This window comes from Narcine bancroftii, chromosome 4 (genome assembly GCF_036971445.1).
Source record: "Narcine bancroftii isolate sNarBan1 chromosome 4, sNarBan1.hap1, whole genome shotgun sequence".
Taxonomy (NCBI): domain Eukaryota; kingdom Metazoa; phylum Chordata; class Chondrichthyes; order Torpediniformes; family Narcinidae; genus Narcine; species Narcine bancroftii.
The window spans coordinates 15,489,410-15,503,806 of NC_091472.1; the positions used below are offsets into that span (position 1 = coordinate 15,489,410).

At 46.0% G+C, this 14,397-nt stretch overlaps 1 protein-coding gene across 13 annotated transcripts in view; it reads left to right on the top strand.

Moving 5' to 3' along the window:
- The window catches only part of fam120b (family with sequence similarity 120 member B), a 160,139-nt gene that overhangs the window by 24,474 nt on the left and 121,268 nt on the right, over positions 1–14,397 (top strand). For 12 of the 13 annotated variants that reach the window (XR_011355551.1, XR_011355550.1, XR_011355552.1 and 9 more), the window contains exons 4-6: positions 733–840; positions 1,233–1,408; positions 13,268–13,360. Coding sequence is in view for 9 of the 13 variants with exons in the window: in XM_069930812.1 (XP_069786913.1) it covers positions 733–840; positions 1,233–1,408; positions 13,268–13,360 (377 nt within the window). In the remaining 4 variants the exon portion in view is untranslated. The remainder of the gene's footprint in view (positions 1–732; positions 841–1,232; positions 1,409–13,267; positions 13,361–14,397) is intronic. The other variant, XM_069930810.1, reaches the window with a different exon arrangement.

Genomic DNA, 14,397 nt, shown 5'->3' on the forward strand with positions numbered 1-14,397 from the left:
AATTGGAATAATATAGTTTACTTTGCCAGTTTCCCCACATTTCGTACTTCCACAACATTTCATTAGTTCCACTATGATATTATACGGAGAGATATCACAGGCAGGATTTGCTCTCACTGGGAGCGCAGGAGGCTGACATTATAGTTCATAAGATTATGAGAGACATAGATCGGGTAGATAGATTTCTTTTCCCCCAGCGTAGGGCAAGCTAAAACTAGACTGCCTAGATTTAAAGTGAGAGGAAAAGTTTTAAAGGGGATCTGAGGAGCAATTTGTTTCCACAAAACATGGAAGGTATGTGGAAAGAGATGCCAGAGGAAATGGTAGAGGCAAGCACAGTTACAATATTTAAGTACTAATTTGGACAGGTACATGGACAGGAATGGTTTAGAGGATTTGCACCAAACTCTGGCAAATAGAATTAGCGGAGGCAGGCCAATAGAATTAGCAAAGGCAAGCAACTTGATTGGCGCTAACAAGTTGGATAGAATGGCCTGTTTCCATACTGACTACATGGTAAGTGGAATAAATACTATTGTCTTTATTTAATGTGCGGTGGTGTTCAAATGCATTGACTCAAGAACTGGATGCTACAGATGCATTGTTTAGAGAACAAGAGCATAGGTCTTGGTAGATTTAGATGATTTCTTGACACTGTAAAATTCTAGAAAGTTGAATTAAATGTTTGCAGGCGATTCTCATCTGATAATTCTGTTTGATATTCTTCATGAGGAGATGCCCAGTCTGGATTGTGTCGTGCAGTAAAGGAATGGTTTGTGTATCCGGGTAACCTGCTCCAACAGCCAGATCTTGTGCCAGCTTTACCACCGGAACTACCAGGTACTTTCCAGGCTTATTTGATTATCTGTGTTTTGATAAATTTAGCAAAAATAAAGGGCACAAATTAGCGTGCATGCCGAAGGATGAGGTTGCTGCATCAGCACAAGTACCCTTGAGCTGGAGTTGTTTTTGTCAGGAAATACGGCAGCTGGATTAGATTGAGCAAGATCCCATGAATAGCCCTGAGGTAGATGATCAGTAAATGTTTTACTTTGCATTGGTTGAGGAATCAGTGCCTCAGCCAAGCAATGGCTGAGTTCAGGATACTAACATTGACTGCAGAGCCGAGAGCTCCTTGATCAAAGCATATCATTTGACTGGAAAATGTTCAAAATGAACAAAGAACTTTATTTTTAATATTGCCAATAATAATTGAAATCCTTTGTTTACAGGAGGAATTCCAGATTTAGAAACATTGTGGCTATCGGAAGGGTCATCAGTTGAAGAATTGCGTTACCAAGCATTTCTTGCATGTTTTGGCTTACAGGATTTTATTCAGGAGTTTAATCATCTGGAACTGCCCACGTCTGCTCCTTTTTGCTGCCTGCTGATCTATATCACATTGCAGGTAGAGAGAAGTATTGTTTACTTCAATAATACAGAGAATGCGTGTTTACCAATCAGTAAAAGGGTATGTAAATGTCAATAGCTACAAATGATTAGATAGTGATTTAAAAATATAAGTAAACATTCCATGATTCGGCTTAATACAAGCAGAAATAAATTATTTGAACCAGCATCCTGATGGTTATCCAAAATGGAAAGGAAATATTTTTAACAGAATGTTACTTTTATACCCTTGTTCTTTTTCTATGCAGGCTTTTATGCTTTGTAGGAAAATGCTGGCCATTCTGAGTTAGTTTCTGAATCAGCTTCCATTATACTGCAGTGCTCAGGATGTGGCCAGGACTAGTCTGTACCCTTTGCCATTTGAAGAAAATGACTTTCCAACTTGATTTGACATCCTAAATGGTCAGGACTAGCCTATGTCGGATAAAAGTTTTTTACGGAGAACTGGTCATTCTTTAAGAACAGCCCAGTAGCTACAGCAAACCACTTGTATCGATGTTTAAACAACATCAAACAACGGTGAAGGTTTTTTAGCATTAAAATAATGTTTAACCTAACTCTCACCAAAATAAATACTGGCTGCTGCCAATAACCGAGACGAACCAAACACGGCCGCCAATCACGAAGACCACCCAACTGACACTGCCGATCACCGCCACTTATCCACAGGGAGGCTTCCTGGGTTGGTGGAACACTCACTGGGAAGTTAGGGGTCTTCTGTCTCCCTGGTCACTGGAGCTCCTGACGCTGAATCCTCCTCTAGGCCTACTGCACGTGCGTGCGCGCGCACACACACACACACACACACACACACACACACACACACACACACACACACACACACACACACACACACACACACACACACACACACACACGTAGGCCGAAGGGAGGATTTGGAGTCAGTGTCCAGTGTGCCGAGGGAGGGAGGGAAGAGGCTAGGAGGGAAAGGAATGTCACTGAGCCCAAGGTCCCCCTCCTGAGGTCCCAGTTTTGACTGGGAGGCCGCTCTCCTTGACGACGCCGGGACAAGGGATTCTTCCGACAGCTTGCGGCTGGGAGACAGTGGCACGCAATTTGAGAGGGAAAGATGGAGAGAAAAGTCAATAGGGGAAAGTAAAGAAGAAATAAAAAGAGAGGGGAGGGACGTGCCTGAAACGAAGACAATCGTCGTTCTAATTTCATGTCGAGTAAATTTTTTTCAACCTGTGAGGTCAGTTTGGCTTCGAAAATATTTTGGATAAATGAGGATTTCTAATTCGTTTCTGATGTCCTCACTTATCCAAAATTTTAACATTTTTTTGGATAATTGAGGATTTTGGATAATCCAATTGGAGTTGTGCAGTATTTATCTATGTCTTACATACTGGTCAGAATGAGAAAAAAGGCAAGTTTTGTCCCTACTTCTAATATATTATCAAATAAATAAGTGCTTGTAGTGAGTGGCTACAGAAGAAAGTAGAAGAATGACCCACATTCGATGCGGTTATATACAAGACAGGTTTATTGCATCTCTGCCCCTCTTGTATAGGCCCAGTTTCCTGCCAATGGACTAAGTTTTCCTGCCGTTGTCAGCAGAAGTGATGTCAGCAGCATTTTGGTCACTGATTGGTTGATGTTCCCGCCATGCGGGCAGTCAGTCAAGGAGAAAAGCCATTAGCCTGTGCACCTCTTATGCAATCACCGCATTTGACCGCCATTTTGTGTGTCGGGCCACCTCCCGGATAGCTACCCGCTACACCACCCACCCAGAACCAGTGATCCAAGCATTGTCCTTTGCTTCTGTCGGCCTGCCCCTGCATCGCAGGGTCTGTGTAATGACCAGTTGGCTGGTGTCTGTGTGTGTTGGCTTAGTGAAAGTCTCTTCCTTATCACTGATATCCAGCATGCATATGGATGCATTGTGTCTCGTCACTTGGTAGGGCCACTCGTATGGTCGTTGCAGAGGGGAGCAGTGCGCTCCCCTTTCTTTGGATTGGCTTCGCGGACGAAGATTAATGGAGGGGTAATGTCCACGTCAGCTGCAGGCTCGTTTGTGACTGACAAGTCTGATGCGGGACAGGCAGACATAGATGCAGCGGTTGCAAGGGAAAATTGGTTGGTTGGGGTTGGGTGTTGGGTTTTTCCTCCTTTGTCTTTTGTCAGTGAGGTGGGCTCTGCGGACTTCTTCAAAGGAGGTTGCTGCCCGCTGAACTGTGAGGCGCCAAGATGCGCGGTTTGAGGCGATATCAGCCCACTGGCGGTGGTCAATGTGGCAGGCACCAAGAGATTTCTTTAGGCAGTCCTTGTACCTCTTCTTTGGTGCACCTCTGTCTCGGTGGCCAGTGGAGAGCTCGCCATATTACACAATTTTGGGAAGGCAATGGTCCTCCATTCTGGAGACGTGACCTACCCAGCGCAGCTGGATCTTCAGCAGCGTGGATTCGATGCTGTCGGCCTCAGTCATCTTGAGTACTTCAATGTTGGTGATGAAGTCGCTCCAATGAATGTTGAGGATGGAGCGGAGACAACGCTGGTGGAAGCGTTTTAGGAGCCGTAAGTGATGCCGGTAGAGGACCCATGATTCGGAGCCGAACAGGAGTGTGGGTATGACAACGGCTCTGTATACGCTTATCTTTGTGAGGTTTTTCAGTTGGTTGTTTTTCCAGACTCTTTTGTGTAGTCTTCCAAAGGCGCTATTTGCCTTGGCGAGTCTGTTATCTATCTCGTTGTCGATCCTTGCATCTGATGAAATGGTGCAGCCGAGATAGGTAAACTGGTTGACCGTTTTGAGTTTTGTGTGCCCGATGGAGATGTGGGGGTGCTGGTAGTTATGGTTGGGAGTGCGCTCCCCACCATACAAAGAAATATTTACATATCTTTAGGTCCTTGGGGATTAATGTCTTTGGTTGGGCGTTTGGCAAGGGCTGTGCTGGGGCTAAGGTGCCTAATTGCTCCCTTAGTTTATCCATTGTTGCTACTGGTGGTTCTTCTGGGTCCTTAGCAGCGGCCAAGAACTCCCCTGGTATGACCAACGGTGCTCCGTACACCATTTCCGCCACTAAGGCATTGAAATCCTCCTTCAGTGCTGTGCGGATATCCAGGAGGACCCACAGTAGCTCATCTGTCCAATGCAGTCCCTTGAGCTGAGCCATCAGAGCTACCTTCAGTTGTCTGTGGAGCCACTCTACCAACCTGTTGGCCTGTGGGTGCTTTTCCATTGTGTGATGGAGTTAGGTTCCCAGAAGGTTGGCCAGTGCCGCCCAGAGCCCGAGATGAATTATTGCACCCCTATTAGAAGTCATATGCTCTGGCAACCCAAACCTTGCCACCTGGTTATTGATCAATGCTCTGGCACAGGACTTGGTAGTTCTTTCTGCCAGTGGAACCGGTTTTGGCCACCTTGTGGAGTGGTTAAAAGGTACCTTGCCCCTTGGGGGACTGGCAGTTGCCCTACAATGTCAATGTGGACATGGCTGAACCATCACCGTATTGGTTCGAAGGTTTGGGGAGGTGCTTTGGTGTACGTTTGCACCTTTGACGCCTGACAGGGTGTGCAGATCTTGACCTATTGACTGATATGCTTATGGAGGCAATGCCAGACGAACCTGCTAGCTACATTCTTGATGGTGGTTCTGATGGCCGAGTGCACCAGGTTACGCACCACTTCGAAGACTTTCCATCTCCAGGATGCCGGTATGCTGGGGCGGGGCTTGCCAGTGGACACATCACATAGGAACATCTGGTTGCCTGGGCCAATGGTGACATCCTCTAGCTTGAGCTCTGAGTCCACTGTCTTGTAAGTGAGAATCTCGGGCTTTGGCCAGGGCCACATAGTGTATCCTCTGGGACAGGGTCTGGACGGCCTGAATGGCCGGTCATGATAGTGCGTCAGCCACTACATTGGTTTTCCTGGCGATGTGTTCGATGTCCGAAGTAAATTCGGATATGTAGGATGGGTGTTTTTGTTGCCTGGCTGACCATGAGTCTGATACTTTGTTGAAGGCGAAGGTTAGTGGTTTGTGATCTGTGGAGACCTTGAATTGCATCCCCTCCAAAAAGTATCTGAAGTGTCGGACCACCAGTATAGTGGCAAGAGTTCGCGATCAAAGGCGCTGTATTTGAGTTCAAGTGGCTGGAGGTGTCTGCTTAAAAAAACAGCAGGAGCTACCAATGTCCTTCGATCAACTGTTCAAGCATGCTGCTGACCGTCGTTTCGGAGGCATCTACTGTGAGGGTGGTTGAGACATCTGTCCTAGGGAACTCCAGAATGTAGTGTTGGAAAGTGTGTCTTTTGCTCTTTGGAATGTCTCTGATGCTTCCTTGTCCCAGGTTACCTGCCACGAGTGTGTCTAGGGGGCACATGATGCGGGCTGCTGCCGGTATGAATCGGTAGTAAAAATTGATCATACTGGCAAATTCCTGGAGGCCCTTCACTGTGTGGGGTTTGGTGAAATGCCTGACAGCCTCTACTTTTTCGGGCAGAGGTATCACCTGTTGATTCTATGGCCCAGGAAGTCAATTGTTTCTAGCCCGAACTTGCATTTGGCTGGGTTGATTGTAAGGCTAAAGTCACTCAAGTGAGTGCATAGTTGTTTTAGGTGGGCTGCATGCTCTTTGCAATTGCAGCTGGCTATCAGGATATCGACCAGGTAAATGTACGCAAACCTGAGGTCCCGGCCTACCGCGTACATGAGTCTCTGGAAGGTGTGAGCTATATTCTTGAGCCAGAAGGGCATCCTTAGAAATTCGAACAGCCCAAAGGGAGTGATGTTCGCAGTGTTAGGGATGTCATCGATGTTGACTGGTATTTGATGATAGCTCCGGATAAGGTCGACCTTGGAAAATATTTGCACTCCTTGTAGATTTGTAGTGAAATCCTATATATTTGGTACAGGATATTTGTCTGGTGTGGTGGCTTTGTTGAGGTGGCGGTAGTCTCTGCTTGGCCTCCACCCTCCTGCTGCCTTTGGTACCGTGAGTAGGGGGAAGCCCAGGGACTGTCAGACCTCTGCACTATTCCTAGTTCCTCCATTTTTTGAATTCCTCCTTTGTGAGGTTGAATTTCTTGGGAGGAAGGCGGCGTGCCCTGGCGTGGAGTGGAGGTCCCGTACCCCATGCTTGGGTTTGGCCAAGGGAATTCAGCCAGGGTGCATGGGAACTTGTTTTTGTACACTGTGTTAGAGTCGAGATGGGGGGCTGGTAGTCTGACCTCACCCACCGAGAAAGTCTGGAAAGTCATGACATGCACCAAAGGCTGCCCTTTAAGGTCCACTAGCAGGCAGTGGGCTTGGAGGAAGTCTGCCCCCAGGAGTGGTTGTGACATCGCTGCCAATGTAAAAGTCCATGTGAAACGGCTGTTGCCAAAGCAGAGTGGGATGGTGCGGGTGCCTAAGGTCCTTATGCTGCTACCATTTGCCGCCCTTAAGCCGGGCCTAGTTTCCTGTTATGTGTGTTGTTGGCCAAAGGGGGCAGGGAAGGACGCTAACCTCAGCACCAATATTGACTAGGAACTGCTGTCCCAAGGGGAAGTCCCAGATGTGGAGGAGGTTGTCTCGTTGGCCAACCGCCGTAGCCACTAATGATAGTTGACCTCAGCGTTTCCCTGAAATGCATGGTGGGGGGTAAACTGCATCAGCAGGCCTCCATACCCCATCTCTGATGGTAGAAGCAGTAATGATCAGTTGAGGAGTCAACTTGCCTTTCTGACAGTTTTTGCAGCCTTGGCGTTTTCTGTGTACGTGGCCTGGTGATCTGTTCCACCAGGGAGTTGCCATCCCTTTATGCTCTCCAGAGCACGTCCATCCAAGAGGAAGTTTTCCTGGGTCACTAAGGTCCTCGTCGGCAAGCAGCATTCGGATATCTTTGGGCAGCTGTTCCAGAAAAAAACTGCTCAAAAAGCAGCAAGGCCAAGGTCAGCATATCACTCATGAGAATGGTTGGGCCCCTGTCTTTCAGGTCATCCATGTGCAACTGAAGGGCAGCGTGCTCGTGCTGTAAGAGGCTGAAAGGTTTGGGTTAAAAGCTCTTTAAGGGCCTCATATTTGCCTGGTCCTGGAGGGTGCCGTAGAAAGTCGACAACTCGTACTACTGTGTCCTGGTCGAGCGAGCTCACCACGTAGTGGAACTTTGTGGCGTCAGCGGAGATCTGTCAGAGCTGGAAATGGGCTTCAGCCTGCTTGAACCACACCAGTGGCTGTGCTGTCCAGAATGTTGGCAGTTTCAAGGAAACTGCATGTAGAATTGACTGGTCAGTCATCTTCGGGTCCAAATGGCATTTGGACCAGTTGGGGTTACCAATGTAGCGAGTGGCTACAGCAGAGAGTGGAAGGATGACACACACTCTGTGTGATTATAGACAAGACTGATTTACTGCACTCTCTGCCCCTGCTTATATAGGCCCAGTTTCCTGCCACTGGGCCCGATTTTCCTGTCATTGTCAGCAGAAATGATGTCAGCGGCATTTTAGTCACTAATTGGTCGGTGTTCCTGCCCCGTGGGCAGTTGGCCGAGGAGAAAGGCTATGAGCCTGTGCGGGCCTTGTGCGATTGCTGTGTTCAACCGCTATTTTATGTGTTGGGCCACCTCCCAGGTAGCTGGCCGCTACATGCTTAAAATTTTTGACCTGCAATAAAAGAACTGTTTCAAATTAAACCAGACTAAAGAACTTTGGTATAAAACATAAAAATGCTGAAGGAACTCAGAAGGCCATCCAGCATCCATATGGTGTAAAGATTCACAACCATGTATTTCGAGCCTGAGCCTTTCTTCAAGGTATATGCAAAAAGCAGCAGGGACCTAAACGAAAAGGCTGGGGGGAGGAAGAAAGAAGGGAGTGGGGAGGAGCACAGGCCAACAGACAAGAGGCCATAGTTGGACATGGATAGGAGGACATGTGAGGAAAGGTGAGAATTGACTGAGGGAGGAGGGTAGCTCTCAAAATGCAGAGAGAGATCTAGAGGAAAGGAGACACAGATGGGAGAAGGGGTGAGATGGTTGGGGGGGGGGGGGTTGCGAACAATGCTTCTTTATATTGGCAGTAATTCTCACATCATTGTATTAATTTCCATATGACATTGATCAATCAAGTCAGTGCTGGTTTTCAGAATAAACGCTTAAATCCCATTACGCCATCTACTTTTGCCACGTTACACCTATTAAATCTAACAACCAGAAAATGCTGGAAACACTCAGCAGGTCAGTAACTTTTGAAAGAAAAACTGAGATCAGTTGAAGACCTTTGTTGGAACTGAATGTTTTCACCTTGGAGAGGAAAGGGAAGCAAATGGGAAACCCTTGTATTCACAGGGAGATTATCCAATCTCAGCAGAGACAGTACTAGAATCTGTATGGCTGTGCTACCAGCAATGCCCCCATGCTATCTAGTTTGTCCAGGTCGGAGAAAAAAACCCAGGCCATAAATTTCTTTGTCTTCTTTGGCTTGGCTTCGCGGACGAAGATTTATGGAGGGGGTAAAAAAGTCCACGTCAGCTGCAGGCTCGTTTGTGGCTGACCAGTCCAATGCGGGACAGGCAGACACGATTGCAGCGGTTGCAAGGGAAAATTGGTTGGTTGGGGTTGGGTGTTGGGTTTTTCCTCCTTTGCCTTTTGTCAGTGAGGTGGGCTCTGCGGTCTTCTTCAAAGGAGGCTGCTGCCCGCCAAACTGTGAGGCGCCAAGATGCACGGTTTGAGGCGTTATCAGCCCACTGGCGGTGGTCAATGTGGCAGGCACCAAGAGATTTCTTTAGGCAGTCCTTGTACCTTTTCTTTGGTGCACCTCTGTCACGGTGGCCAGTGGAGAGCTCGCCATATAATACGATCTTGGGAAGGCGATGGTCCGCCATTCTGGAGACGTGACCCATCCAGCGCAGCTGGATCTTCAGCAGCGTGGACTCGATGCTGTCGACCTCTGCCATCTCGAGTACCTCGACGTTAGGGGTGTGAGCGCTCCAATGGATGTTGAGGATGGAGCGGAGACAACGCTGGTGGAAGCGTTCTAGGAGCCGTAGGTGGTGCCGGTAGAGGACCCATGATTCGGAGCCGAACAGGAGTGTGGGTATGACAACAGCTCTGTATACGCTTATCTTTGTGAGGTATTTCAGTTGGTTGTTTTTCCAGACTCTTTTGTGTAGTCTTCCAAAGGCGCTATTTGCCTTGGCGAGTCTGTTGTCTATCTCATTGTCGATCCTTGCATCTGATGAAATGGTGCAGCCGAGATAGGTAAACTGGTTGACCGTTTTGAGTTTTGTGTGCCCGATGGAGATGTGGGGGGGCTGGTAGTCATGGTGGGGAGCTGGCTGATGGAGGACCTCAGTTTTCTTCAGGCTGACTTCCAGGCCAAACATTTTGGCAGTTTCCGCAAAGCAGGATGTCAAGCGCTGAAGAGCTGGCTCTGAATGGGCAACTAAAGCGGCATCATCTGCAAAGAGTAGTTCACGGACAAGTTTCTCTTGTGTCTTGGTGTGAGCTTGCAGGCGCCTCAGATTGAAGAGACTGCCATCCGTGCGGTACCGGATGTAAACAGCGTCTTCATTGTTGGGGTCTTTCATGGCTTGGTTCAGCATCATGCTGAAGAAGATTGAAAAGAGGGTTGGTGCGAGAACACAGCCTTGCTTCACGCCATTGTTAATGGAGAAGGGTTCAGAGAGCTCATTGCTGTATCTGACCCGACCTTGTTGGTTTTCGTGCAGTTGGATAATCAGTCCAAGATTCCGCCCTGCTCCAGCTCCCTCAACAGCCCCTAAGGCTAGAGCTGGATGAGGTTCCCACCCTGGATGAGACATATAAGGCAATCGAACAACTGAAAAGTGGCAAAGCAGCAGGTATGGATGGAATCCCCCCAGAAGTCTGGAAGGCTGGCGGCAAAACTCTGCATGCCAAACTGCATGAGTTTTTCAAGCTTTGTTGGGACCAAGGTAAACTGCCTCAGGATCTTCGTGATGCCACCATCATCACCCTGCACAAAAACAAAGGCGAAAAATCAGACTGCTCAAACTACAGGGGAATCACGTTGCTCTCCATTGCAGGCAAAATCTTCGCTAGGATTCTACTAAACAGAATAATACCTAGTGTCGCCGAGAATTTTCTCCCAGAATCACAGTGCGGCTTTCGCGCAAACAGAGGAACCACTGACATGGTCTTTGCCCTCAGACAGCTCCAAGAAAAGTGCAGAGAACAAAACAAAGGACTCTACATCACCTTTGTTGACCTCACCAAAGCCTTCGACACCTTGAGCAGGAAAGGGCTTTGGCAAATACTAGAGCGCATCGGATGTCCCCCAAAGTTCCTCAACATCAACATCAAATTTCTTTGTGCTGCTCCGCTATTCACCAAGGCTGATCATCTACTGCAGCACGCTCCCAGTCCCCTTGGTGATTTTCGTGTCTAAAAAAAAAGATCTTCCTCCTCATTAAATTTATGGTGACTTGGCCACCGCATTCCACAGGTTCAGCACCCTTTAAGTGAAGACATTTCTCCTCATCTAAATATCTTACCCTGTATCCTGAGGCCTGTGACCCATGTTTCCAGACACCCCCAATCATGGGAAGCATCCCATGATGCAATCTGTTAAGCCCTGTAAGAAGTTTGTACATTTCAATCAGATCTCCTTTCATTCTTCTGAACTCAGAAGCACAGATCCAATCAACCCAATTTCTCCTTGTGCTACCAGTCTGGGAAATATTTGTTACACTCCTCAGTGGAATAAAATCTCTGGTAAGTCCACACTTAGAGTATTGTGTTCAGATCTGATCACCTCATTATAGGAAGGATGTGGAAGCAATGGAGAGGGTGCAGACGAGATTTAACAGGATTGGAAAGGTTGCAAAGATAGATGAGAGGAGACTGAAAAGAGGCCATTTAGATTCTGAGAGGCACAGATAAGGTGGACAGCCAGCGCCTTTTTCCCAGGACAGGAATAAAAAGCATCAGGGGACATCTGTACAAAATGAAGGGAGGAAAGTTTAGGGGGGACATCAGGGATAAGTTTTTGTTTTACACAGAGAGCTGTTCCTTGCCAGGGATGGTGGTGGAGGCTGAAACATTAGGGGCATTTAAGAGACTCTTGGACACATGGATGAAATAAAAATAGGGTGTTATAAGGTAGGAAAGGTTTAATACTTTTAGTGAGAATATCTAGTCATCACAACATCAAGGGTGTCCTGTAATGTTAAGGCCTTGCTCTACTCCATACATGGCCTCAGTAATAAGACATCCTTGGATCTGTATTCATAACTCTTGCAGTGGGGACCAATATACCATACTTGCCTTAACTGCTGCAGGTGCAGGCCTGCTGTACAATCAGCAAGATTCCTTTAACATCAATGTTTAAATGCTCCATTTAAACAATACTCTCCCTGCCCTTTTTTTAAACTATCAAAGTGGATAACACATTTCTTTATCTGCCATTATTTGGCCACTCAAAATAACTGAATTACCTTGAAGCTGCTTTACATCTTGCCCAGCCCTCACAATCCCACCCAGTGTTGTAACACAGCAAGGTATTACTTTCAACTCCCTCGCCCAAACCCTATTAATGTACGTAACATGAATAGCTGGGGTCCAAGAACTGATCTCAGTGGTAATCCACTCATCATCGCCTGAACATGAGAAAATAGATCCAACTCTGTCTCCTATCAACCAATTTTCAGTCCATACCAGTTACCCAAGATCTTAGACGTCTGAATTTTAGCGCACCAACCTGTCTGAGAACATTTCTAAGGCTTTTTGAAATTCCAATATGTCACACACCCACCTGTTCCCCCTTATCTACTCGGCCAGTTATAGCCTCAAAATATTCTACTAGGTTTGTCAAACGCTGTTCACTTCATAAATCAGTTTGTATAATCCTGTTGATATTTTTATCCTATTATATTTTTTAGAATAGATTCTGACATCATCCTTGCTACTGATGTTAGGCTAACCATTCTGGAGTTCACTGTTTTCTCACCCTTTTTAAATATCCTTGAGAGCAATTATGTATTTTTAAGGGGGAGGGGGTGGGTATCCTTGGAAGGAGAGGCTTTTGAGGCCTAATACAATTTGTCATCCTCATCCCTGCCTATTTTTATGAGAAGAAAGTCATATTTCAGTCTCCTTCCCAGAAGTTCACAGTGAAATGTTCATGAGACGAAGAGAAAGCTGTTGAGGAAGAATGAAGCACAAGAGATCAGTTGGCTTTGTAAATAAGAAGACAACGTTGGAAGTATTCGGCAGGACAAGCAGAAAGAAAATGGAAATATTTTGGATTTATGGCCTTTCCTCACAATGGGGAATAGTGAAGAGATAGGTGGTTTGGGGTGGGAAGAGAACGGTGAAGGGAACAAAATGAAAGGCTGTCTGAATGTGGGTGGTAAAGGCTAGTGAATAGCAAAAGTTATGTCTGGGGAGCTGCAGGTCGGAGGAAACAAATAAAAGCTGAAATACTAGAAGAGGAGAGAAGCAGATGAAATTTAAAAAAAGATAATGGTGATTCAAGAAAAAATGGGTGTGGCAGAGGGAGTATGGATGATTAGGGCAAAGGAGGTTGAGGCTTTACAAAGTGGTGAAAGACAGAGAGGGAGTCAGATAAACATGAATATGGGCCATTTTAATATGACTTCAGTATGGCACAAATAAAAACTAAAAATGTTCAAATGATTTGGGGTGGAGTTGGTAAATAGATGATTATTTCATGACTGACATGTTAAGGGAAGCCACAAGAGGTGGTGGAAATCATAACTTGATGCTAGGTCTGCTGGATAGTCTGCAGAAAATGAAATTCATGGGACCTTTAGGAAAGTGCAAACAGTATGATTGCAATCAATATAACCTTGAGGTAGATTGGAAATAGTCTAGAGTTGGTACCATTGCTTGATAGGCTTTTCATTGTTTGTTTCAGGTGAGCACATTTTGTCTGGAAGACCTGAATGCTTATTTGGCTCAAGTTGTATGTATCCGTGGCAAGTCAGCTGACCATCTCGCTCAGATACAGGTATGTGATGCATATTGTCTGCTGCTCATCCCTGATCATTTTCATTTTGTCTGTCCTAGATTTAGCATACAAGGTCTGATATCATTCCACCGAATAAATCTGTCTCTATACTTAATATTCCAGTTATAAAAGTTAACTTGAGATCAAACAAAGCTACAGTTTCACTGGACTCTTCTAATAAACTACAGGTGTTATTCATGATATAAAAAAATTGTTCCAGAATTCAGTTTAATGATTTGCTGAATCTGATTACATGCTTTCATGCTCAATAAAAATTAATACGAGTTTTTAAAATATTTGGCTTGAATAATATTGACAGTTGCTATCCTTCCATTAGCAGGGGAATTCAGTACAAAATTCATTTGTGCAATTATGGCAGCGCACCCGCATGGTCATTTCCATCTCCATTCAGACAAAATTCAAGTGCACTTCATTTCCCTGTGGTCTGTCCAGATTCCTTTAAACCTTTCCTATCCGCGTGTATTAAATGCTTTTCTTTCGATTCACATACTCTTGATGGGGTGGGGAGGGGGCTATGACTATTTATGTTTTCTGTTCTCTTCATGTTTTTATAAACCACTATAAATTCCCTCCTTCACCTCCTACGCTCCAGGGAGAAAAATCCCAGCCTCTCCTAATAATTTAAGTGCCTATAGTCCCAGAAACATCCTCGTGAATCTTTTCTGCATCCTTTCCAGCTTCCATCTTGACGATATATAGCTGGGTGATAAAACTACACAGTACTCCCAAGGCTTGTCTCAGCAATGTCTTGAGTGAAACATGAAAGTCTGCTGATGCTAAGATTATAGTAAAATTGTTCCAGGATTCAGAAATGCTGGAGGAACTCAGTCTCGCAGCATCCAGAGGTAAAGATACATTACCGACGTTTCAGGCCTGAGCCCTTTCTCAAGATATGGGATACCATGAGGAGGGGCTCAAGCCCAAAATGTCAATTATATATCTTTACCCACTATGGATGCTGCAAGACTGGCTGAGTTCCTCCAGCATTTCTGTATTTTTACTCAGCAATGTCTTGT